Genomic DNA, 27,342 nt, shown 5'->3' on the forward strand with positions numbered 1-27,342 from the left:
CTTTAAAAAAAACACGAAAGTGATAAAATTGAGGGAATGAGACTTGTAAGGAAATGGCTTCTGCCCATCAAATCCACCTGGACTTTTTTTTTGCTTTTTGACTCCCTGGTATGTGACCTTTTTACCATGGATGAACCTCACAACCTGTGACTCACCCATGGTAAACTCATGATAAATGGACTGTGCATGTTTACCCCCAGTGTCCACTTTTAAAATAAGGCCTCTGCAAGGGCAAAGGGGCACATATCTGGTTACACATGTGCACATATGTGAGGGCTGCGGGTTGGAGACTCCTCTCATGGTCAACTGCGCACAGGTAGCCTGGTGCAGAGGGGACTTTGCAGGACTGGATATTGACCATGGAAAGTCTGTGTGGTTTACTGTCTTGTCTGCAATGACACTTTATTATTCACCCATGGGGAAGGCTTAGAGTGCAGCTTTGCTTACCATTGACCTACAGTGACACCTCGAATTGGGGTTTAACCGATACAGGGCAATCAATTCTGCAATTTCCCAATAGATATCCGTGCAGCTTAAGGGTCATCCAGGATTGTCATATTTCTCTAGCTCAGTTCAGGATCAGTGCCCAGGCCATTTGTCACTCTGCTGTGCCAAGTTAATTACATTTCTCACCAGCAGCAGGAATAGAGGCCTTCCCACACAGAGGTAGTAATTAACAGTGCTTCACTCAGCTCCTGATGAGGAAAAGAGTGAGGCGGAATGATCTGCGTTAATCAGTCAACTGTCACACTGTACTGTACTAGGGATGGGCCTGCCAAAGCCCAGTACACAAAAGGGGGAACCCAGACCTCTGGAGCCAACACAAGAGGGGGTTTCCTTTGAAGATTTGGTGGGAGATACCATGTGCAATAAAAGAGGCGCTCTTGTGATTTGGCACCCTTTGATGGCCCTCAACTACCACCATTTTAACTGACTTTAGTGTGTCATTTTGCCCTAGCCTTAATGTAGGACGGTCCTGCATATGCCTGCTTCTCTTCTTTCCCGTAATCTTCCTGTCTTTCAGTGGGAGCTGTCACGGAGTAGAACAGTCTTGCCAATATCAGAAGGTGTGAGAGGGAGAGAGAGGTGTGGAATGTACTCTTTGGTCTTGAAGTGCAGTGTTGTGAGCGGTGGTGCACACATGTGCTTGGTGTTGTACATTGAGAGATAAAGTATGTGATGCTATAGGACAATGAGAGATAAAGTAAGTGATGCTATAAGCAGTTGTGCAGAAATGTGTATGGTGTTTGGGTTATGTGAATTATGAGTTCCGACTATTGGCTTTGGAGTGGCTTAATGTCATCTTGTTCTTTGACTTTGACTATTGGCTTTGACAGGGCCTCATGTCTGACTTTGCCTTGTTTCTCTGCATGCACCGCAGTGCTTGCAAGTTGTTTGGGTTATTCACATTCAAGGTCTTGCTGTTTTCCTGAGCGATTGTTTTTGTTTAATATACTCTGGAAGGCCTTGTGAGAGCTTCGTCAAGATAGAGGCTGGAAGATGTGAGAATGGAGGAAGGGACTTGAGAGCTCCTTACTGCCATGGGGATGCTTGCTTGGAACTTGGCCAGTTCTGGTAAAATTACTCTGTCGCTGGGAGGAGGTCTTTCACAAATCTTCTAGTGTGTTTAAAGCTGAGGGTTGTAGACTGAGAAACTGGGAGTTTGGAATCGGAGCGAGGGCAGACGTGTCTATGTCGAAGTGACCCCCCCCGGCTGTGAACTCCCCCGGTCAGAGGTGGGCTAAGATGCAGAAGCAGTGTTTGCACCAGGAGATGTGTATTGAGTTTTGTGGTTATTGCCATTGTGATGTTTAGCCAGTGGCTTTGATCATTTGAGGTGTTTTCTTTGTGGTGTGGGAGGTGGACATCCAGAGTAATCCTCTGCTGTGTATACATATGTATAATCTTGTGCATTTGGCATCTGAGACCGCCTTTGTTTAGAGAGCATTGTGTAATAAACCCAAGATTTTACTTGTTCATTTAAAAGTGTTTGATACTAATGAATCTACATTTACTGATATATTTGGCCTACTGTTCATTAATAAACTTGTGTGTTGTTGCACAGCACCTGAATTTGTTTTTCTTGCCTTGCCTAAAGGGAGTGCTGTGTCCTTTCCTCGTCTTTAGGAAGTGCTGTTCAAAATGTATTTTTAAATGTGCAGTGGTATAATTGCCTCCCAGAAAGGGAGTGCAGGGGTTGGGTGTGTTCTTTTAGTGAAAAGCAGATTCATTGCACCATGTCAGCAGGGTGCAGAGCTTAGGCCCCCAGAGCAGATGTGACTTGGGATTCCAGGGTGACGCCAGTTTGAAATGCCCCAGCAGGCTGTGCAGGAAGATTGGGACAGGGGCGGAGAGGTGATGTGGCACCACAGGCTAGGCCTGAGGTGCCTCACTTCTGGAACCTTCATCACCCCCTTAACAGGCCCTGCACAAGTGGAAGAGCTCTCACTTTGTTGTAATTTTCTGCTGGACACTGGCACTGGAGGCGGCAGTCATGGACAGCTGTAAGGAGGACCCCCCTGATATCCGTCTGGATTAAGGACTCTATCTACAGTTGCCCTCAGGATCAGTGGAGTCTCCCCAGGATCAGGGAAGTTGGTCCCCTTACCTCCCCAAAGGACTAGTTGGGGTAGAGAACTGAACTTCTACACCAAGCAGGAGAGTAGCCCAAAGAAAACAAAGGGTGGCGCAGGAAGCCAATAGAATCAGCCCCTTGCAAAGTTCCCTTTAGAGGCAAGAAGGCCTAAGCAAAGTGCCCCAGGTGGCTAGGCCACCTGGAGGAAAATGAGGCCAAATGGAGCAAATTTGCCCAAAGGGACCCGAGATATGAATTGAAGAAGAATGTGACCATTGACCCCTGGCGCGACCTCTGAGCAAGAGGAACTTCGCTTCCGGGTGATTCTCTTTTTTTTTTTTTTTTTAATATTTTTATTATTTTCAGTGGCAGAGGCATACACAATACAGGGAGAAGAAAAAAACAGAAACAAAAAACATTTTAAACAATGACAGTCAATCGCACAATTATTAGTACATAAGATTAAATCCAGTTTTCAATAGGAGACCAAAGTTTCCTAGCAAATGCCTTCTTTCTGTGTCCTTTCAAATTATACACTGCTTTATCCATTCTATAAACATTTAACAATTTTCCCAACCATTGTTCAAATGATGGTGGATCAGAATCTAGCCATCTTGAAGTAATACAGGAACGATAAATAGACATTCCAATAAAAAGAAAATACTCTTGATCAACGGATAAACTCTCAGATGGAGCATATAAGCCAAAAATAATCACAGATGGACATAGTTTAATATTAACATTGAGCAGATTGGTCAAAAACTTTTCTATCCTGTTTATATATACAGTTAATTCGGAGCAGCTAAAGAACATATGACAAGAGTCAGCTGCTAGAGTTCCACAACGGCTGCAATTAATACCTTTCGTAGCTTTCCATTTAGCCAGTTTTGCCGGTGTGTAATAGAGATCTAGAGATGCCATGTAATGTTGGCTTTTAAGAGAGCTGTTAACTAATGTTTTATTGCTAATCTCAAATGCCCTTGCAAGATCAATTCCGCCTGTACACAGTATCTTTTCCCATTTCTGGGATTGCAAATCGAGATCATCACGCAGCCTGTTAGCCATTGATTGGTAGATTGTGCCAATACGGCTATTCCTCCTAACATTTTCCATAACTATATTGGTCTCCATCACATTGGTATGTAAGAGGTGTTTTTTTTCCAGAAAGCTACGAATTTGTAAATATTTAAAAAATTCATTTCTGGATAGACCAAATATATCTTGGAGGTTGGAAAAAGACATTAAAGCCCCATTTTGATACAATTGACCAATTGAATGAATCTGTCCCAGACGGAATCGATTCATAGGAATGTCTTGAGGAATACCAAGTAATGAGAAATTACAACAGATGGGTGTATAAAAATTAAATTTTGGAGTTATCCGTAAAGTTTTGTTAATTTGTCTCCATACCAAAAAAGCAGAAAGAAGAACCTTAAATCTTGTTTTTTTGTAATAGCTTGGCTCCGTGAATATCAATAAACATTGACGCACATGAGCACCCATAAGCATCTCAAAAATAGATGGTGACATAAAAGTTTCGTTAATATGATCATGAAATAGTAAAACCTTTATATTTTTAAGAGTTATAGCCCAATAATACATTCTAAAGTTCGGAAATCCTAACCCACCACGCTCTGGCGGTAGAATGCACCATTTTAGGGATCTTCTTGAGCGGCGATAGCCCCATAAAAATCTAGACAGCATCCTATCTATTTTATTAAAAAGGGACATGGAAAAAAATAATGGAATAGTGCGAAAAAAATAAAGAAATTTTGGAAAAATCAACATCTTGATGACATTAGTCCGTCCAAATAGAGATAAATGTAAATTATTTATCCTTTCTAAAGTTCTGTTAGTGGATGTGAATAAAGGATCCAGATTTAATCCAACGATATCATCTATTTTAGATGATATAGTTACACCAAGGTATATAGCAGTATCATTTAGAGCAATATCAGTGGGCATACCGGTTTTAGAATGTATAATTTGGGTTTTTGAAATATTTAGTTTATATCCAGAAAATTTACCAAATTCCCTGGCGATTTCTATTATTTTGGGTAAGGCAGAAGAAGAATCGGAAGTTACAATGGCCACATCATCTGCATATGCTAGGACCTTATGGTCTATCTCATGGAGTCGTACAGGTGGAATACCGGGTTCTATAATTAATCTATTCAAATAGGGTTCTAAATAAAGCGCAAATAAAAGTGGAGAGCAGGGGCACCCTTGTCTGGTCCCCCTAGTAATTGAAAATGGAGTAGATATATCCGTACCTAGTCTTATTACACCCTTTGCATTAGAATAAAGTGACTGTATAGCTTTAATAAATTGTGATGGGAAACCCTTCCATTTTAGTACGGACCAAAGGAACCCCCAGTCTACTCTATCAAACGCTTTTTCAGCATCGAGTAAGATAACTCCGACTGGGGATTCCTTTGCTTGGGCCCAATCCAGCATTGCGATAACACGTTTAACGTGATCTGTAGTGTCCCTGTATTTGATAAACCCGTGCTGGATATTAGAAACCAGGCCCGGCATGACTTCGTTTAGTCTATTTGCAAGAATTTTAGAAAATATCTTGCTATCAGCTGTAATCAGAGAGATAGGACGATACGAGCCTAATTCCTTTGGGTCCTTATTCTTTTTAACAAACACAACTATGGTAGCTGTAGACCAGGAATCAGGAGCTTTCTCTTGAAATGCTGCATTAAAAATTTTAAGCAACTCTGGTTTCAGCAAGAATCTAAATGTCCGATAAAATTCCAGAGGGATCTGATCGGGCCCCATAGCTTTACCAGCTGCGAGACTCATGATAGCCCTTTCAATCTCCTCCCAACTTATTAATCTAGAAAATAAATCTACATCGTCTGTACACAGAGAAAGTTGGTTAATATTTTGTAAATAATCTTTGGGATCGAGGGTCTTGTCAGTTTCATTGTTAAAATCATTATACAACATCTTATAGAAGCCCTGAAATGCCTCTAATATTCCTTCCCTGCTTTCGTGAAGGACCCCATTTATATCTTTGACACAATGTATTTCATTAAAAGAAGATTTTTGTCGTAAACGCTGAGCTAGAATTTTTCCCGTACGTTCACTGAATTCGTGACGTTCTGTTTTATATTGTTTAAATTTTGCAGCTACTTCTCCAGCAATATGTATACGAAGACCTGAACGTTCAATAGTTAAACGTGTTTGTACATCCTCTATATCAGCATTGTTTTTACATGCGGTAGATAATTCCATCTCCACCCGCCTTATCTTATTTAGCCTGTCCCTAAGATCTACTTGGTTTTTTTTCCTCTTATAGTTTGCAAAACTGATTGTCTCGCCACGTATAATAGATTTGAAAGAGTCCCAAACTACTTGCGGAGAGGCAGTATCGTTATTTATCAGAAAATAATCTTTAATTATATTAACCATAAATTGAAGGTATTCTTCATCTAGTAATAAATTTCTTTGAAATGACCAGGATCTGATAGAATTAAGGCGGTCAGTAGGAAATTGCATCTCAGCAATTATAGGATTATGATCTGAAATGACTTGTGGTAGTATCTCAATGCGAATTTTCTCCAAAAAAAATGATGATACAAAAAAATAATCTAAACGGACAAATTTTTGATGAGGAGTAGAAAAAAAAGTATATCCGGGGTCATTGTAATAAAATTTATTCCAGACATCAGTTAATCCATTGCTTAGTACCAGGTCTCTAAGTGCTTTATAGGTTTTAACCTTTCTGCCCATATATCTCTTCTCTAATTTAATATCCCAGTCGGCTGACATGTGTATGTTTAAGTCTCCACAAACTATGGTCGGCTGTGCCCAAGTGGATAATTCTGCATTCATAGTATTAAATAAATCAGCATCATCCAGATTGGGACCATAAATACAACATAAAGTAAATTTGCAGTTTCCAATTTTTAGCTCGACCAATCCCCATCTACCCCATTTATCGGAAAGAGTTCTTACACATTTCCCTATTCCCTTTCGCATACAAATTGCAACACCTCTTTTAATACCCATTTGCTTAGATGTAATCAAGACTTCCAATCCCAAATTATTCAAGAGAGAACGTTTATCCCATGAAATATGAGTTTCCTGTAAGCATAAGAGATCGATATTCAACCCTTGAAGCATTGTTCGGAACATAGCAATCTTCTTTAAATCATTGAGACCGTTAATATTAATAGTACATATTTTCACCTTTTTATACATTTCCAAAATAATAAAAACAGATTATTGACCGTCATCAAACATATTCGCTCTCCAATATTATCACTTAAATGCCTTATAATCATCCCTGTGTTGAACACCTCTGCCTTACACCCCCACCACCAACCCTTACCCTTACCCACCCCTACCCTTATTCCCAGAACCCCTCCCCCCACCCTCCCCAAAATATGAGGCACAGGAACTATCAGTTCCTGAAGTGAATGGATGCCGTGTCCCCGACCCGTGGCGTCCTTAAGAAAAGAAAAGCAAAAGAAGAAAAAATCAACAAAAAAAAAAGGAGGGAAAATATAGAGATAGAGAAGCATAATGGATCTACATTCAGATAATTATTATACAGTACAGTACAGTATAGTTATTATGCTCCAATTCTGTATTTATCATGCTATACATCAAAAATCTTTTTTATTTTTTTTTTCAGAGAGATTCCAAATACTCCTTAGCTTTAATTGTAGAAATAAAATATTTTATCTGACCCTTATATATAGTCTTTAGTTTTGCAGGGCCTTGAAGAAATACTACTACTTCTTTCTTCTGAAAATCAGGAATTAGCTGCTTCAGTTGCCATCGTTGAGCCACAGTAGCTTGGCAATAGTCTGGTCGCACAAAAAACTGAAACCCTGGGCCATCCGCTTTCTTGTCTGGTCTAGCATTTGCGAATATCACTTCGCGAGCAAGGAAATTATTAAATGACACCAGAATGGCCCTAGGATAATTTTCTTGACCTTGTCGTGGTTTCCTTATTGTAAAAGGGAATCTATGTGCTCGTTGTATTTCCCGAGCCCAATCCCAATCAGTTATGTCAGGAAAAGCATCTTTTAATAAGTTAATAATAAACTTTCTCGGGTCCCCTCCTTCTTTATTTTCAGGGATCCCCAAAAAACGCAAATTGCTTCTGCGGGCCTGATTTTCCAAACTAGCTAATTTGTCGGATAGGTCATCCTTTTGTGCTTTGAAATCTCCCACTTCTTGTCTTTGAGCCATACATTCTTCTTCTAATACAGATATCCTAGCCTCGGCTTCAGTGACCCTGTCAGCAGTCTCTGAGCATAGTTTAATTGCACGTCGTACTGCATTTTTAACTTTAGCACATGTCATTTGCGTACGTTGGTTCTCAGCCTTACTCTCTGCTCTATGACACATCATAGTATCAAAAATTGTTTTCAGCGTGATCTCTTCATTATTCGCTTGCTGTAGACTGGGATCAGGTGTAACGATATGACTGGACCCTGGAATATTATCGGTAGCAGAAGCAGAAGCGGTGGTTATTAGATTAGGGGATAAAGAATTAGAAGCCGCCTCTTGGCTTGTTGTACGAGAAGATCCCTTCTTCCTCATCTTCTTTTTTATAATGGTTCCCACCTTAATGTTATCAGGACTCATATTAATCTCACCCTCAGAAGATAAGCTTTCACCACTAAAGTCTGCCCAATCTTTATTAAGACCAGTCGCTTCATCTGATGAGAGTTCTGATAATGAATAGAAATTTTCAGGGAGCTCTTGATTATGTTGATGCCCATTAGTTTCTTTTACACTTGATGTTTCATTTGGTAATAATACCGGTGATGGAAGAGAGCATGTTCTATCGATAATAGCTCCATCCGGAACTGCAAGTCCCATAACCCCCTTCTTCAACGAATCAGTCGAAATGGGTATCAAAATAGAGGGATTATTAGAGTCAGACTGTCCTACGGTTATGTCAATACTTTGGTTAGCTTTATCATTTATTTTCTTTTTTGCAGCATGCTTTTCAAATAAATCTGGCAAAGTTTGTAAAGCAGAGCTTTTTATGCCAGTAATTTCGTTGATTTTAGCAGCAGCCCCCTTATTAGAATTCTTACCCTGTTTAATGGAAGATTTGCCAGGGATCAGTGATGTCGCCTCTGCCATTTCGATTTCCCCGCTTTCTTGTTCCATGTTACTCATGTCGAGTCCAGGACCAGTTTTTCTGTTGCTGCGTGTGGCTATGGAAGATGGAAGCGGCGTCCTCTTCTTCTTCCGTGAACCACCTCTTCCAGGAAAAACGCTACTCTGTGGCCAGCACAAACAAAGTGTAACACGCCACAGCGGAGACCGCCGATTAAGTTCAAAGAAATTTAGCAACATTCGTGAGCTCTGCCTGAGGCCAGGATATTTTATAGCAGGATATAGTCACTGTATACCAGGGCGCAGCAATAATATTTCTTCTCCGTTTTTTGGCGCGGTTTGTCTCTATAAGTCTATAAGTCTATAAGTCTATATCCTTTACAGACATACACAAGCCGAGCTCCAAACTCCAGGCTCCAGGCCCCGATAGTCGCAAAAACAATTATTAGGCACTTCTCCCCCGCTACTAGGGTCTACTAAAAAAACGGTCGGCGCCTCTCAGCCTCCCTGCCAGCGTGTTACTCCGGATTCGAGCCTGCAGTCGGAGAGGAAAAACACTTCATGTCCCACACAGCGCTGCACAACTCCGTTCCCTGCCTCTCTGCTCTCTCCTAGTAGCCCTGGCCGGCCCGGGTGGCTTCCGCAGCCGCAATAGTGACGGCGGCTGGTCGATGTTGAACAGAGCAATCACCGTCACCGGAACACAGGAACACAGGTGAAACGACTGGGAGAGCAAGGCGAACTGACCCCAACAAACGCTGGAGTACCTCAATCAAACTGTGTCCAAGGTACGGGACTATTATAGTAAAAGAAAGCCCCCCCCTGGCCTCAGCAGCTGCAAGCGCCTCACCTCTCACCTCTCACCTCTCACTTCTCACCTCTATGAGCTCTCACTGTACGAGCCGTAGTCGATGGGAGCACTCTCCTCCTTGTGTAGAGCGCTACAACAGTTGCGTTTACTGTGCATTTACTGTACTAATTACGTTCTTTACACCAAATCAGCCATCAACGATGATGCTGCTGGCTCCGTCCTTCTGAATGCTCTGAATGCTCCTCGGTACGATGTACAATATCCCTCTGAGAGCCGGCAGAGATGAAAACCAGGGCTGGATCAGGTCGGGTAGATTCCGGCTCCAAACTCGCTCACAGACCGCACTGCCGCGGAAACCAGGGAAACCAGGAGTCTACCTAGAACGATCCCACGAACCGCTAGACTGCAGCTGAAAACCGGGAGCCACCGGGTGAGCCCGTAGCTGAAACCAGCCGATCATCTGCGCCCCTGTCACGCTCTCTGCTCTCCAAATCAGCAGGCAGCAATACCGGCACCTGAGTCCTGCAGCTCGCAACCACCGAGACCGAAGCCGATAGCCGATAGACCATGAATAACAGCGTCAGGTTTTCTCTTTTGCCGTAACTTTTTTTTTTCTCCCCATAGGCTTAAAATCCCTCTTCCATCTTCCAGTGAAGTAGTAACAGAGACCTCAGAGACCTCAGCTGCTGCAACTCCGTGGCGAGTCAGCCCGCCGTCTTGAACTAGTTGCAATTACCAGTTGCTATTACCAGCACGAGAGCCCCAAAGCCGGTTTCCAATCAATTGAGCACGTAGAATAACTGAATTTCTCCTTCTCTGGCGGTAAAAAACAATAAGACGCCAGGAGCCAGGGAGCTAGCTGCCTACACAGCCTTCCCCACGGCAGCCATCTTGCCTCCTTCCGGGTGATTCTCTACCCCTACAGTGGGCCCTGCTCCCGTGCCCTTGTCTTTGGTGAGCGGCAGGCCACCACAGCAGCAAACACCCTGCCCTCAGGAGCAGGCAGGAGAGAAGAATACTCCTGGCTCTGCAGGCAGCAAAGGAGAGGCTGCCTGCCCGGGAGCCTACTGGGGCATCCAGGGGTGGGCACCCCAAATAAAAAAGAAAAGGCAATGCGGCGAGGAAAAAGAAACAGACAGGCAGCAGCTGTCCCCGGCTCATTAAATATTCACTACTCTGGAGCTGCGTCCCATAGTGCCCTGTGTGATCTCTTTGATTTTGCACATTTGTTTCTCTGTGGTGGACACAGGACGGCGGAGCCACCACCAACCATGTCAAAAAATACAGGGAGGCTGCAGAAGCAAAGCAGCTTCCCCCAAACTAGCCCAATGCCAAAGTATTGGCCCTAAGTGTGCCAGGTTCAAAAAGGAAGGACCACCCAGGGATTCTCTTCAGTTTTCAAGCACTCCCCAGGCTGGAGCTTCAGTTATACAGCTGAGAGTATTCAAGGGTAATTAATTCCCCAACTTACAACGCGCCAGGGGGTGCGTTTGCACAGTGCTGCAGGGAAGGGGCAGGGCCTCCGGCGACTTGCCGGTTCCCTTTTTTAATTAAATGACTGTTATTGGAGAGGGGCTGTGTTTCCCCCCTTTCCTGGGCCACTTTTGGCCCCGGGGACCCCATCCCCCGGGACCTGGCCAGCCTTATTATTTTTTTAAATACCCCCCTCCTCAGGCCATTTATGGCCCCGGGGACCCCATCCCCTGGGGCCGGCCTTTTCCCGTTTAAAAAAAACTATTTACATTCTTGCGGCCCCCCTCCCGGGCCACTTCTGGCCCTGGTGACCCTATCCCCCGGGGCCTGGCTGCTCCATTTGGGACTCCCTGCCGGCTTCCCGCCTCCTGTGGGAGCCGGCATTGCTTTTCCACAAGGGGAGCTGCTGACATGCAGCTCCCCTTGTGGAAAAGCAATCCTGCTTTGCTTCATTGAAGTGATAGCAGGTTTCCCTGCTCTCACTTCAATGAAGCAAAGCAGAGTTTGCTATGACAGGGCGGGAGCCGCTTGGCTCCCGCATTGCCATAGCCAACAGGAGTGTCCTGGGGATGGGCACCCCAGGACACTGCAGGAGCCGGCCCTGGGGTGTGGCGGTCCCCAGGGCCATCGAGGGCTCATGGAGGGGGGCTGTTCGGCACACCTCCCTTCATTTAGAAAGCCCCGGGGAGGTGGTGGTTCCTGGGGCATGTGGGGGGGGGGCTCTTGTGAGTATATATAGATATATTATCTACTAGTAGATAGTTATAGTTAGGATCGTGTTTCCATAGGAAATCTGCAACATTCTATTTGGAATAACTTTGGCGCCGATTGCCGAATCCTCGCGAAATTTTCAAAATAGGTGGGGCGCTCCGCTCCGCTCCTTCCCTGAAAGTCTCGGGGGGATTCGTCAAGCGGGGGCTGAGAAAAAGGGGGGGTCCCAAAATGCGTTTTCCCCATGCATTTTTCCATAGGACCTTTAGTCCAAGCTACAGCCCGAACGGCTGAACAGAATTACTTGAAATTTGGCAGAGAGGTAGTCCTCAGGTCAGGGATGTGCCTTTTGCAGGTCTGGTGTAAATCTGTTCAGTATTTCCTAAGTAAATAGCATTTAAAAGCATATATATATCTATAAGCGCGCTCCGTGCGCGTACGGTAAAACTTACCGTACGCGCACGCTGCCGTGCGCGAGCCCGATTCTGATTGGTTGTTAGATCTTAGTAAACATTCGAATCGGTCGAAACCAGGAAGTGTCGGCCGCCATTTTGTCTCTCGCAGTCTGAGGGGGTGAAAAACAAAGGTGGAGAACGTGTAAAGGGGGCAGGGTGGACAGTTCCTGACCCCCTAGCCTTAGTCAGGGGGACCCAGAAGGACCCCCAAGGGCCAAAATTTCCTTTAATTTTTTTGCGAAAAATCGCGGAGTACGCGTAGCGTGCGCGTACGGTAGAAACGGAAAAATTCCGCGAACTGCGTAACGTGGGCGCGCGGTGCGCTAAGTGCACCGCGCGCCCACAGCGCGTGCATGGTGCGCGAAGCACACCGTGCACGTACGGTACGCGCACGGTGAGAAACCTTAAATTAAATAAATACATAACTTAGCATGTAAAAACCCGTACAAATTCACTGAAAAAACCATAGGTTTCACACACGTTATAGCTAGGAATTAGCATTTAAAAAACCTTGCAAATTCACTTAAAAAACCATAGGTTTCACACATGTTATAGTTAGCTGGACATTTCACTCATAAAAAACCATTGAAATTCCCCCGTTATAGTTAGTGCAGGCAACTATAACTCACGCGACCGCAATCCTCTGCTGATGACGTCAGATATTACATCACTGATGACATATGTGTCTTTCTGAAAAAAAAATATTTGTAATATATGTATAGCTAAAAATTAATGGAAGAAGACATGGGTATATAAGTGTCTAAATACAGTGATGTAATATCTGACGTCATCAGCAGAGGATTGCGGTCGCGTGAGTTATAGTTGCCTGCACTAACTATAACGGGGGAATTTCAATGGTGTTTTACGAGTGAAATGTCCAGCTAACTATAACATGTGTGAAACCTATGGTTTTTTAAGTGAATATATATATATGTGTGATAAAGCCCACTGGATGGGTGAAACGCATCATCTGCCATGCTGAGCACTAGCAAAATAAAGAAATAATGAATAATGAATGCACATAACTGGTGTCCGTGTCCTGTTTGTTGATCAGCAGTTCAGCAGTTGTGGGGACCTGCTAAAAACGTGTGTGTGTGTGTGTGTGTGTGTGTGTGTGTATATATATATATCTGCAGATAGATACTATATCCACCATAAAAGGCATTACCAAAGGTAAGTCACTTGTTTTTCTGATAAATACACCTACTTGTAGATTCCTCACCTTTTGGATAGATTCCCGAAGCCATCCTCCTGGTTGCATGTCTGTTCATACAAAAAACAAATCCTGCAGACATGTGAAGTGTCCATCCCTTCTCACTTCAGAATCTAAGCAATAACATTTAGCAAAAGTGTGAAGGAAAGACCAGGTCACTCTTTACATGTGACCTGCCTAACAAAAATAAATGTGTCCTCATGAAATGCAACTGGTGCTATGTAAAGTGCTCCAATACCTGATTCTGGTCAAGTTCGCGCTATATAAAACTCTGGAAAGAAAAAAAATTACTGGTACGCTTCTAGAAAGAGCGGAAATAGATGACTTCGCTCTAGTAGAACAAGCATGAATACCTTCTGGAGGTTTCTTGTGCACCATGGCATAGCAGATCTTGATGTAAAGAATAATTCATCTGGAGATAGTTGGTTTGTGGATTGCTTGCCTTTTATGTTTACAATGTAATCTATGAAGAGTTGATGGTCCAGTCCGAACTCTCGAGCTCTGTCTATGTAGAAGCTTACAGCTCTCTTGGGGTTGAGGCGATTAAGTCTTTCCCCCTATTTAGTAGAGTGGGAAGGAGGATAAAACATGGAGAGAGTGATAGACTGACCTATGTGGAATGGAGTAACCATATTTTGTAGGAAAGCAGCTGTGATTCTCATCACCAACGTGTCAGGGAAATAGGAGGTGAATGGAGGTTTCACACTTGAGGTTTGGAGTTCACCAACTCTTCTGGCTGAGTTGACTGGCACTAAGAAAATCCTCCTGAAAGTGAGCAACCATAAGGGGCAGCTGTGAAGAGGCTCAAATGATGAACACATAAGAAATGTGAGGAGTAAGTTCAGGTCCCACTGGTCCTGATGCAAGGGATGAAGGATGCTGAAGATGCTTTAAGGATGCTGTGAATGTGACAGGGGTCTTGCTGCAAAGATTTCTCGGTCCACAAATGTAATGAGAGGATCTTGGTTGCAGGGTCGACATCCCAATGTTTAATTCAGTTTTTCCACTTTTATCATGGCTCTATTTTTGTTTTGTTATGTTTTTCCATTACATGTAAAACAAAAATAACTAAACAAGTATGTACACAAAGAACGATTCTTTTCAGAACCACTTTAAATGGTTTATAAAAAGGAAAAAAATAAATCTTGCTTGTTTTGTATGTGAGTGAGAGCGGGTGAATGTGTGAAAGTGAGCCCGCTGGAGTGTGAAAGAGTGTGAGTGTGAATGTGAGTGAGTGAAAGTGAAGACAGGGGAGTGTGAAAGTGTGATTATGCGCAGGGAGCATTGGCCATCTGTGCTTGTTCAGATGGGAGAATGTAGACTGTTACATATCTAAGTATTGTAGATTACAGCACTTGTCATTTGTTGAACTACGTTCTATTAGTACTCTTTAGCTATTTTTAAACAATAAATTGCTATTTTACACAAAGCTTATTGACTATTCAATGAAAATGAAGTATCACTCATCTCGATTGTGAATTGAGAGTTGAATCAAACTGGTGTGGATATAAAAAGTGTTTTTTTTCGTGTGGTATGTTTAATGCCAGTTGCCACATTCTTTGTAAAGCTCCCACTTTGGTTTCCAGCCACTTCTGCAGACTTACACTGTGCACACCTCCAGCTCACATAAAGGACTTTGAGTGCTATTGTGGGCGCTAGTGGTTATGACCTTTTTTATTGTTATTTTTACAAGCTGGGGAAACAAATTCATAAAAAAATGCACACAAGTACATATTTATCCTTGCCTGGAAAATAAAATAGTGCATTTTGTACAGGTTATACTGCAATCTCTCTGATGAGGGTGAATGGGAGGAGAAGCAGGTCTTCCAGAAGCATCTGCCTCTTTTCTCCAGCCCCCTTGGTTGGCATGCGGAGTGGAAGTGGGAACATGTCCTTAGGAAATGCATTCCATGTCAATTTTGTTCACCTGAAGAGAAGAAGTGGAGAAGTGATCTCTTATCTCCAACAGCAAACAGCATGCTTGGGCAGGCAGGAAACACTTTTCATGAAGCAAATAGAATTGCTGTAGTGTGCCATGTTCTTTTCTTTTTTTTAAAATAGGTATATTAATATATATGTATATATTTAGATTTATTAAGCTAACATGTGAATGTGAGTGAGTGAAAGTGAAGACAGGGGAGTGTGAAAGTGTGATTATGCGCAGGGAGCATTGGCCATCTGTGCTTGTTCAGATGGGAGAATGTAGACTGTTACATATCTAAGTATTGTAGATTACAGCACTTGTCATTTGTTGAACTACGTTCTATTAGTACTCTTTAGCTATTTTTAAACAATAAATTGCTATTTTACACAAAGCTTATTGACTATTCAATGAAAATGAAGTATCACTCATCTCGATTGTGAATTGAGAGTTGAATCAAACTGGTGTGGATATAAAAAGTGTTTTTTTTCTTGTGGTATGTTTAATGCCAGTTGCCACATTCTTTGTAAAGCTCCCACTTTGGTTTCCAGCCACTTCTGCAGACTTACACTGTGCACACCTCCAGCTCACATAAAGGACTTTGAGTGCTATTGTGGGCGCTAGTGGTTATGACCTTTTTTATTGTTATTTTTACAAGCTGGGGAAACAAATTCATAAAAAAATGCACACAAGTACATATTTATCCTTGCCTGGAAAATAAAATAGTGCATTTTGTACAGGTTATACTGCAATCTCTCTGATGAGGGTGAATGGGAGGAGAAGCAGGTCTTCCAGAAGCATCTGCCTCTTTTCTCCAGCCCCCTTGGTTGGCATGCGGAGTGGAAGTGGGAACATGTCCTTAGGAAATGCATTCCATGTCAATTTTGTTCACCTGAAGAGAAGAAGTGGAGAAGTGATCTCTTATCTCCAACAGCAAACAGCATGCTTGGGCAGGCAGGAAACACTTTTCATGAAGCAAATAGAATTGCTGTAGTGTGCCATGTTCTTTTCTTTTTTTTAAAATAGGTATATTAATATATATGTATATATTTAGATTTATTAAGCTAACATGCGTTTTTCAGAAAACAAAAATTCCAGTTTTTGAGACTCTCCTCTCCTTTCTCCAAAGAAATGTTCCAGTTTCAGTCTCATTTTGGGCCCTAAACTTCGGTTTCTTTAATAGAGACGCCTCCCCTCAGCTGCTGGTCCTGATCCACATTATATTTGGTGGAGCTGAAGGTGGTTGAGGGCACGAAAGGAGTATGATGTGGTGGGGAAAGACTATGGCCAAGCCTCCCTCTGTATGCTCTTCTTTCAAATCCCACTGTGGAATTCAACAATGCAGAAGAATCTTCTACAACCTCGGTAAGACCTGGAGGAGAAAAAATAAACATTGTTAAATACTTGGTCTTGGATGCAGTAACTCACATTTTGCTTTACCCAACACCATCTTTAGGCAGAATCTGAAAGGTTAGCCACAAGCTCTCCATCTTTATGGTGAGCCAGCCCAAGTGAGTCCTTTGTAGGTAGGTTTTAATCTACAGTATCTACAGTATCAAAACAAATCCACAGGAAGGATAGCATCAGAAGCAAATTGTCCATATTACACTTGGTGTCAGGTCATGTTCTTACAATGACTGCCATTGATTATGAGATGGTCCAGCCCAAAAGCTTGTATATTCCTCATTTACACCTCACAATCCAGTGTAAACTGTTTCACCAATGCAAGGAGTAGCCCTAATGTCAAAATACACATCTCTTAACAACAAGGGGTTAAACTGGGTTCCAGATGCAAAACAAGAGGCTATCGTACTCTTTTGCCCCATCAGCTGCCAAATACCCTTGGGACTCTACCACAGCCCAATGCCATTGATGCCTCTTGCAGTGTTGGTGCAGTTCTTCCCAATCTGGCTTCAGAAAACTTGGTTGGAAGTCCTAAACCTTGTATATCTTAGGAGAAGGGGTATCGGGATACTGGCAACCCCTTGCAAAAATAGTCCTTCTCTGCCATGTCATTTTTGCTGATTCAAATGTAAGAAGTGGGCCTACTGATGTTAATTGTATCACTGTGACTTACAGAACTAAATGTAGTCTTGTAAATGCTTGGTCAACTGCAAATGTTTATAGATATTATTTCCTGGATCACTCCACACTGCAAATGTTACTAAGCTATCACTAAACATATTTTTAAAGGGAATATAACATTTGGAAGAAGTCCAATACAATATTATAACTAGGTTTCAACCACCACTTAGTCAAGGAGTCCAGTTCACAGGACCAGAAGGATGGAAGGGCTGGCGAGGAACCTGCGGTTAGATAGATAATCTACCATAAAGAGCATTTCAGAAGGTCATTAACTTTTTCTTCTGCTAGATACTTCTAACTGCAGCTTTCTCATCTTATGAATAGATACCACAGTAATACTTCCAAGACATGGATTAGTAAATTGTCTCAAACCAAAAAATCATGGTAGGCAGAGCAGGTAAAGTGCCCATCTTGATGGACTTGGGTGTTCAGACAATAGTGCTTTGTGAATGTATAGAGTGATGTGTATGTTGTAGGTTGGCAAATGTCCAGAACAGACACTCCACAAGTCAACGCAGTTGTAGCAGCCTTGGCTCTGGTGATGCGAGCCTGCCAGCTTTGTGAAGGTCCCTTCTTGGCCAGTGCATGGCAGATTTTGATAGAGAGAACAATCCAGCATGAAATGGTTACCTTCTCCACTGCCTTGCCCTTCTTTGCTTCAGCAAATCCAACAAGACCTGACCATCTACACAATGTTCTCTGGTATGATTGTTGTAAAAACATTTAGATTCTAGCCATGGAGATTTTCCTCCTTCTTAGAAGGGTGAAGTGGAATGAAAAAATCCAAGAGGGTGAACTTTGGCTTGACTGGAAAAGGAGTTACTGCTTTCAGTAGAAAGGAGGCCCAGGTTCTCAGAACCAGTTTGCCTTGGAAAAACTTACTATACAGCAGGTTGATGGAGAGGACCTGTATCTCTCTCTCCGGCTGCACCCATGTAATGGTGAAGAGAAAAACTGTATTTAGGATGATAAAGCGTAGAGGAAAACTGTGCTGTTACTCCCGTTCTTTTAAAATCTATAAACATAAATATATTTAAAATACAACATTGTTTCAATTGCAGCAATCTTTATAATTAAATCAGTTATCTAAAAACTACCTGTACTTTTATATGAATGAAAGAAGAAAAGGATTTTTTATGCCAATACCGCAAACCCACACATGCCCACTATTTGTCTTAACCATCGTGAACAATCAATCACACTTTTTCTGCCATACTCTACTCGAAGAGTCATGGGGTAGCATATACCTCTTTTCTCACATGTATTCTATAGTACATAAATATCTACACCACTCCATTCAAGAGATATATAGAATGATATATTGTAACTTACTTGAGGCGATGGTAAATAAATCTGCCCCAGAAACATCCAAAGCACTTCATGTAAAGAGGTCCCGATTTATCCATGAAGTGCTTTTGATTGATTGTTGTATTTTAAATATATTTAGAGATTTTAAAAGAACGGGAGTAACAATACCACTGTCTTGAGAAAGAAGGTGCTACATGAATATTCCTTCTAAACACGTCAACTCTTTTACTGTAGCCACAAATTTGTCTGTATGAACATTGCCTTAGATGTATATGAATTGCAAGGCACTAGGGTTTATGTTGTTACATTCGATTTTCGATTGTGGCAATTGATGACAAAGGTTACTGTCTGTTTTTAAACTCTCGTGCAATATTCTTGGATCGTACTATGATGAATTAGTTTTAATATTGAATGTATTGTAATTGCTCCATTGTGATTTTTTTGATAGTTTTTTTATTGTGTAATGTTTTGAGAAGCTAATTGTTTTAATAAATTTCAACCTTCATTCCACTAACTATAGGTTTTTGTGCCAATACGTAACAGATGCAAGGTTGGAGGTGGTCGGTAATATTGGACCTGAATAAATGTGACTTTGACTACGAGTGAGAGCTAAGGTGTGGATAGTAAATATTCCCAGAGGACGTCTTTGTACAAAAATTTCTTGTTTGAACCCCAGTCTTTTGGGTTACCAAGGGTTCCTCTTTCCTTTTATATATTTTGTTGTGGCAGCCTGTGCAGGGCCAGCTCAGCTCATTGCCTTAAACCTTTTAGAGGAGTTGGTAACTGAGATATTCAGACAACACCCAAGCACAGATAAGCCAGTTTCTTTTTGGACAACGTCTGAACCCTTGGATGTGGAGCTAAAAAAAACAACAGTTTGAGAAAGTGAGAACATCTGTAATTTTGGACATGTTTTGATTATAAAGTGCCCAGTTCACATAAAGTGTTTGCGGGAGGGCGGTAAGGAATCTGCAGTTAGATACACCATACAACAGAAAGAGCGTTACCAAAGGAAATAACTTTTTCTTCTTTATACTTATAACCGCAGATTCCGCACCTATAGAATAGATACCAAAGTAATACCTTCAACGTGGTGGGACTGTGAAATGACTCAGATCACAAAGACCTGCAGGACCAAACAGCCAAAATGCCCTTCCCGGTTGACGTGGCTGGCAAGGCAGTAGTGTATCATTAACATTTGCACGGATGCCCACGTTGCAGCAAGACAGTTATCCAGGATAGGCACCCCATGTGCCAATGCAGTAGTAGCACCCTTAGCTCTGATTGAAGGGGCCCTCAACCCTTCTGGAGGCTGCTTCTTGGCCACCATGTAGCAGACCTTAATACAGAGGCCTATCCACTGGGACAAAGTACTTTTCTGGACTACTTTGCCCCCGATAACCCCAGAAGTAGCTGATCATCCACCAATGGTCTTTGGTACGATCGATGTAAAAGCAGGGTACTCTGTTGGAGTCCAGACAATGGAGTCTCTCTTCTTGTGTGGATTGAGGTGGGGCAAAGAATGTCAGAAGAATGATGAACTCTCCAACATGAAAGGAAGTCACAAGTTTTAGTAGAAAGTTCTAGACGCCAGTTTGTCCAGACAGGAAGGTGGTGTAAGGCTGCTTGACTGATCAAGCTTAAAGCTCACTCATGGTGCAAGCTGGGACTATCATGGTAAGAAAGACCGTCTTCAGGGTCAGGAGACATAGAGGACAGCTGTGCAAAAAAAAGGAAGACAATTAAGAAAGTAAGGATCAAATTAAGGTCCAATGTGCCAACACAGAGGAATTAGGGGGAACACAGGTAGACCCAATCTTTGAGAAATCGCATCACAACAGATGATCAGAACAATGATGGTAGATCCAGTAAATACAAAAAGGCTGAAAGGAAAGACAGATAGCCTTCAACTGGGCCCATCCTTGCTGGGCCAAAGATAAAATAAAGAGCAATACATCTGACAGTTTGGCCAGCAATTGGTCACACTACAGGCACCACACCAGGCAACAAATGTGTTGCAGCGTCCAGCATACTAAGACTTTGTAGGACAAAATGGCTGCAGGGTTCACTCCCACTACATCTTGAGGGAGACAGAATCTTGTCAACTGGTGGAGTTCAATCTCCACGCATGGAGGTATACATTGCCTGGGTGCAAAACGCTGCCCTGTGCTGCGACATAAGATTCTCCCAAGCAGCTGACTGATTGGAGGATGGATGTTCGTGCCCAAAGATTCTAGGGACCACACTCTCCTGGTCCAATCCAGAGTCACTAGAATGACTTGGGCTAGTTTTCCTGATCTTGTTCAGGACTCAGGGTATAAGAGGTAGCAGCGGGAAGGCAAACAGGAGTCCTGTGCTCCACTCTAGGCAGACTGTTTCATACAGAGTCTTTTTGGGAACTCCAGTATGCAAAAATGCTGACATTGGACATTCTCTGCAAAGGCAAATTGATCAATCTAAGGTTCTCCCCATTGCTGGACGATGCCCTGAGCCACATGTGGGTGTAACTGCCCTTTAGTGTTCCACTAGGCGTTGCTGACTGACTGCATCTGCCCTGGCGTTTATAGATCCCATCAAGTGGTGCACAGTCGGGGAAATGTCCTTATAATTTAACCAGTTCCAGAGGTAAAGGGCCTTCTGTCACAGAGCCCAGTACCCCACCCGCCCTGCTTCTTGCAATACCGTGAGGACCTGAACCAGCCTACCTTGATGGACGTCAGGCAGGCATTCAACGCCAGGCGAATGGCCAGCAACTCCAGCACGTTGATGTGGAGATAGGGCTCTGCCGGAGACCAGAGTCATCTAATCTCCACCTCTCCCAGATGAGCTACCCAGCCCAGCAGTGGCTCGTTTGTCACCAACAACACCGCTAGGTGGGGTAGGGACAGGGTTAGCTGCTGGTTCAAATGTGGCAAAGCAGCCACTACTGATCCTCTGCAGTCTCCCCTGAAACTGAGATGGAAACTGACAAGGCACCCTTGGTGCTGGGCCCATTCAGATATCAGATCCAACTGCAGAGCACACATGTGCCATCTTGCATGGCCGATTAACAGGATGCAGGACCACGCCATCACCTTCATGAATACCAAAGGGGCAATGTAGAAGCCGAATAGGATCATGGCAAACTGAAAATGTTTGTGGCCCACCCTGAACTGCTGATAGCGCCTGTGGGCCTGCAGGGCCAAGACATGGAAATAGGCACCCTGCATGTCTAACACTACCATTCAGTCTCCTGCATCCAGGGTGCATAGAACCTGGGCCAGCGAAAGCATCTTGGATTTGTCTTTCCGCAGGAATAAATTGAGAGTTTGAGATCAAACATATGACAAAAACGTGCACCATTTTTGGCATTAGGAAATAATGGTAGTAACACCCAGTTCTGATCTCTAAGCAGGGGCACTCTTTATGGCTCCTTTTTCCAAAAAGACTGAACTTGCTGTAGCAAAATTAACAAATGGCCTTTCGAGAGCTGCTCTGATGTTTACTTAAATTTGACAGCCACCATCCACAAGTACTAAAGAAGAACTTATTTTCGGACAATTCTTAAGAATCAGATGAATCTGTTCTACCATCTCTAGATAAGATAAACAAGCATCAGAGTTGTCTAAAAAGCTGACTACATGTAAATAACCATGAAATATTGTAAAGAAACGCAAAAACGAGAACATTATAGCAATCGCCAGGATCTCTAAAATTCATCCTACTCCACAAAATCAGAAAATAACATGTCATGACTTTCTCTGCTACCTCCAATCAGGTGACAATAAACAAAAACATTGGAAGATTCTCAATACAGTGGCAAGAATTGGCAGTTTCTCCTGTTTTCATTCAAATGAGTGAAAAGCTTCAGGAATTTACCAGTGCCCACCGGAGCCAGCACAGAACCAGACTAAAGCTACAACAACATTATGGGGAGTTCCAAATGTAATCAGATGCTATCCCTGTGGCAGATGTAGCATCTCCCCTTTCATTACTGTTACCAAAACTATTGATCTAGGATTAGACAAGACATTTCAAATCAGATCACATACCAATTGTAACACGGACAATATGATCTATGTAATCATATGCCCCTGCAGTCTTTGCTACATAGGTATGATATCTAGAGAGATCTGCATTCACATTGGAGAGCATAGAAGTAGTTTCAGACACCAACATAATACCAGGATGAGAGCACATTTCCTCGAACGTCAACATAGTGACAATGATCTTAGGTGGGTCACTCCAGCGATGATGATCTCCAACAATAACTATACCCCTACCCAAAGGTTATAACTTATTAAGGAGCAAAGGTGTATGTACTACATTTAAACAAACATTTAGGGTCTGAATGATGAAATGCCATGGATACAAGTGGGTGCCTCATAAGCAAGACCGATTGCAATATCAGGACAGGATAGTAATATGTGATCTGGAGCTCTTGACGCTAGCAATGATTCCCATACGTTAGCTGACTTTAACAACACGCAGACCCGCCACACAAACATGACTATATCCACGACGGGGAGCCAGTGTTGGGTGATGCGTCATGTCATTGGACGCCAAGAACAAGTCTGGCTGCTGTGTTCTGGATGGTCTGGACTTTGCCTAGCAGGGATTTGTTGATTCCAGCTTATAGGGCATTTCCTTAGTCCAGTCTGCTTGTAATGAGTGCATGGGTGACGGTCTTTCTGGATTCGGGGTCGTTCCACTTGAAGGTCTTGCGGAGGGTGTTGAAGCAGGAGGAGGTGGCGGCGTTGATCTGGTGGGTCATAGTGAGGGAGGAGTCGAGTATGATGCTGAGTTTCTGGGTGTGATCCATGGGGGTGGGGGGGTTGCCGAATGCGGTGGGCCACCAGATGTTGTCCCAGGCTGAGGGGGTGGGGACGAGGACTTCTGTCTTCTCCGAGTTGAGCTTCAGACAGCTGCTGCTCATCCAGGCTGCGACGTCATTCATTCCTTCCTTGAAGCGGAGCCTGGTGTATTTGTGAGGGAGCAGATGAGCTGGGTGTCGTTGGCATAGGATACTATGCTAAGTTCATGCTGTCTGACGGCGGCGGGCGGGGCCATGTAGATGTTAAAAAGCGTAGGACTGAACGATGATTTTTGGTGTACTCCGCAGTTGATCTCTGTGGGTTCAGAGAGAAAAGGCATGAGTCTGATCCTTCGGGTTCTGCTGGCGAGAAATAAGCGGAGCCAGTGGAAGGTAGTTCCCTGTATGCTGGCGTCGTGGAGTCTGGCTGCGAGAGAGCGGTGAGAGGCGGTGTCGAAGGCTGCGGAGAGGTCTAGTAGGATGAGAGCCACAGTGTGGCCTTGGTCAAGGAGTGTGCAGAGGTCGTCTGTGGCAGAGAGGAGGGCAGTTTCAGTGCTGTGGTTACTGCAGAATCCAGATTGGGAAGAGTTGAGGATGGTGTTCTTTTCGATTAAGTTTGTCATCTGGGCGTTGACGATCTTCTCGGTGACTTTTGCTGCAAAGGGAAGGAGAGAGATGGGGCAGACGTTTTACAGGTCCGTTTGGTCCGCAGAGGGTTTTTTGGGGTGGGGCTTGACTTCTGCATGCTTCCAGTCTTCGGGGAAAGTGCCAGTTTGGAAGGTGGCATTGATGGTGCGTTGTAACTCAGGTGCCATGGCGGCAGTGGCTATGTGGAAGATGTGCGGCGGGCATGGGTCCGTGGGGGCTCCTGAGTGAGTGCTCTTCATGGTTGTGGCGGTGTCTTCGTTGGTGACCGGGGTCCAGGCAGTGATGGTGGGTTAGCTGACATTGCTAGATGGAAAGGTAGTTTCTGGAATTTGTTCGCTTAAGTTGTCGTAAAGGGTCTTGATTTTCAGTTGGAAGCATGTTTCAGAGGTCCTAGCAGGGTGCGACATCCATGGCCTCGCTGGGGGTTTGGTGAGTTGCTGTATGATGCTGAAGAGTTCCTTCGAGTTGCTGGAGTTAGTTAGGGTTTTGTTCCGGATCAAGGTCAATTTGGTGGATCTTATGAGTTGGTGGTATTCGGTCATGGCGTTCTTGTAGGTGGTCTGGTCTTCAGTGGTTTTGCTGTTCCTCCATCGTTTTTTGAGGCGTCTGCAGGTGCGTCTCAATTCTGAAGGTTGGTGGTGAACCAGGTGGCCTTCAGCGGGCGTTGTCTGTCGGGTTTGCGGAGGGGTGCGAGTTTGTCTGCGCAGTTGGTGATCCACCGGTGTAGTTCAGTGGCTGCAAAGTTTGTGTTGGTCGAGGTGGAAGACGGTCATGGATGAGTGTGGAATTGAGGTGCTCCTCTGTGACCTTGCTCCTGTACCTTCGCAGAGGGTGAGGAGTGGGTTTGTGAGCGGTGGAAGTGTTGAACAAGAAATGTAAGCAGTGGTGGTCTTTCCAGAGGGGCTGCATGGAGTGGCTGAAGTGGACGTTGTCCCCTCTTGCGAAGATGATGTTAAGGGTGTGTCCTGTCTTGAGGGTAGGGGTGCTGACAAGCTTCTTCAGTCCGATGTTGGTGAGGTTGTCTAGTAGGGCGGTGGAGTCGGGGTTGCTGAGGTTATTGAGGTGGAAGTTCAGGTCTCCGATTAGTATGTAGTCCAAGAAGGTGATGGGCTGAGGTACGATGAGGTCGGTGATGGCAGTGTTGAATGAGGCACGGGGACCGGGGGGTCTGTAGGTGAGGGTGCCACAAAACGTTGTTCTGGGGCTGGTCAGGATCTTGAAGTGAAGGTGTTCGGTGATGGAGGGGGAGTTACTTGTGCTGGGGGTGGAGAGTTGGAGGGAGCTCTTCTGTGCGATAGCGAGTCTTCCTCCTGGGCAGTTGGGGCTGTCCTTCCGCTAGATCTTGTATCCGTCAGGGAGGGTGGTGGGGATGGCGGGGCGGAGGAGCCGTTGGTCAAGGTTTCCGTGAAGAAGGCAACGTCTGGCGGAAGGGTGTCAAGGAGGTCCCAGATTTCTACAGCATGTCTGTGCAGCGAGCGCATGTTGAGGGGGATGCACTTCAGGGCTTCAGTGGGGCTGATGTCTGGTGTGGGTTCGGCGGTCGTAGGGGTGGGGAAGGCGGTGAAGGATTGTCAGCAGTGTCGGCAGGAGAACTGGCTGTGGGTGGTACTCGGCATAGACAGCTGGTAGTTGTTGTTCCTTCTGGGGTGGAGTGCGAGGATGGCAGCTGAGTCGTAGCTGTGGGAGGTCGGAGAACCAGGGTTTCTGGTGCTGGTCACCGTCAGCCGCAGAAGGGCACAGACGGGCTTGCCACTATTAAATAGGGGAGGGGAAAGGGAAGCAGAGCTATGAGGTGGGAGCAGGAACGGCAGGGAGGGAGGGGCCACGAGGCAGCAGCGGCAGAAAAAGGGCAGTGAAAACAGGCACGGAGGAAAAGAAACAAAGGGCACAGGCACAACAACGAGAAAAAGGGGCAAAAACAAAACGAACAAAACAGAGTCACAGAAAATAGACAGAATCACAGAAAATAGACCAACACCAGGCACAACAAATGAGAGACAGACAGAAGGAGGTCAATGGGCACAAAACGCGACAGCCAACAGCGTGCCTCGAACACCTACCGGCGAGGAGTAGGCGGCAGTGGCACAACAGCGTAACTGCAGGGGCAGAGAGCAGGGACTCTGGCCAGGAGTGTTCACTACTTCAACCACTTGAGCCTATGTCGGTATACAAAGGTATTACATTCATTCAACTTTAGGAGCTTACAAAAGTGTCCTACTGCTTAGGTTACCATCATGTTATGAGTGGGTTACATCATAATGCTGTATGTCTGACACCATGCACTGGAGACGTGTGGGATCCGGGCAGGGCACGTCATGCACACAGGATTCGCACTAATAGAAAAGATCTGCATATCAGTCAGATATCATCCAGAAGCACAACACAAGTAGGAACATGGATGGCATGCCTTCTTGGGGACTCAAGTTTATTTTTACCTGTTGGTTCTCTAAAACTTCATTACTTTAAACAACTCATTCTACTTTAGTGAGACTACTACAACAAACCTCATATTTCTTAACATTACAATGTGTGATTACAGGGCTCCTTTTGTACTTCCTTCCATGGGGCCCATTACAGTACCTATTAGGGGTAAGATGAATTAATGCGCATGATATATAAACAAGCCACACTCGAGCAGCACTGTGCACAGTGAGGTCTATGCATTTATTCATGTAACACATGTTTGCAATGATGGGTGTGTCTATGCAGCACATATATTTGCACAAAAACATGTGCACAAAGTATTTATGACCAACCAATCGCAATAATCAGTTATACAGGTGTGTGTTTCATTTCTTATGACTTGTATTTCCACAGGTTCCCAAACAGAGAGGACTGGATTCCGAATGTTCAGTATAAAGATCTTGTGTATAAATGTGTGTGCATGTGAATGAATGTGAAAGGATCCCTCACAACACCATAGGTTCCATATATAGGGCCAAATTGGGCTAAACTATGGGCAGCAGGAATCCAAGTCCTGAAGAAAGCACTGTACCTCGCATGAGGCTGGAGAAATACCGCTGAAACATGAAGTTAGAGTTGAAGCTGAAGCAGGTTCAGGAGGCACAGACAGCACTAAGGATGGACTCTATGGCAGAGCAATTTGTCTTTTTTATCACTTTTTTCTATTTTTTTGTTGATTCTTATTAGAGCTTTGCTCACAGTGTGCTAGGTACAAGTCTCCCAACAAACCCACAGAGCCCACAACTAGGTCCACGTCACGGTTCCCAGAGTTTCCCAGGGCTGGAGTGACT

General features: G+C 44.1%; 1 protein-coding gene across 1 annotated transcript in view; it reads right to left on the reverse strand.

Annotated features, from left to right (window-relative positions):
* Nucleotides 1–15,887: 15,887 nt before the first annotated feature.
* Nucleotides 15,888–27,342, reverse strand: part of LOC146770421 (rho guanine nucleotide exchange factor 11-like) — a 327,379-nt gene continuing 315,924 nt past the window's right edge. The window contains exon 19 of the mRNA XM_085640471.1: nucleotides 15,888–16,627. Within this exon, the coding sequence (XP_085496597.1) occupies nucleotides 16,416–16,627 (212 nt within the window). The 3' untranslated portion in view covers nucleotides 15,888–16,415. The remainder of the gene's footprint in view (nucleotides 16,628–27,342) is intronic.

The sequence above is a fragment of the Triturus cristatus genome, unplaced genomic scaffold, assembly GCF_964204655.1.
Source record: "Triturus cristatus unplaced genomic scaffold, aTriCri1.1 SCAFFOLD_367, whole genome shotgun sequence".
NCBI lineage: Eukaryota > Metazoa > Chordata > Amphibia > Caudata > Salamandridae > Triturus > Triturus cristatus.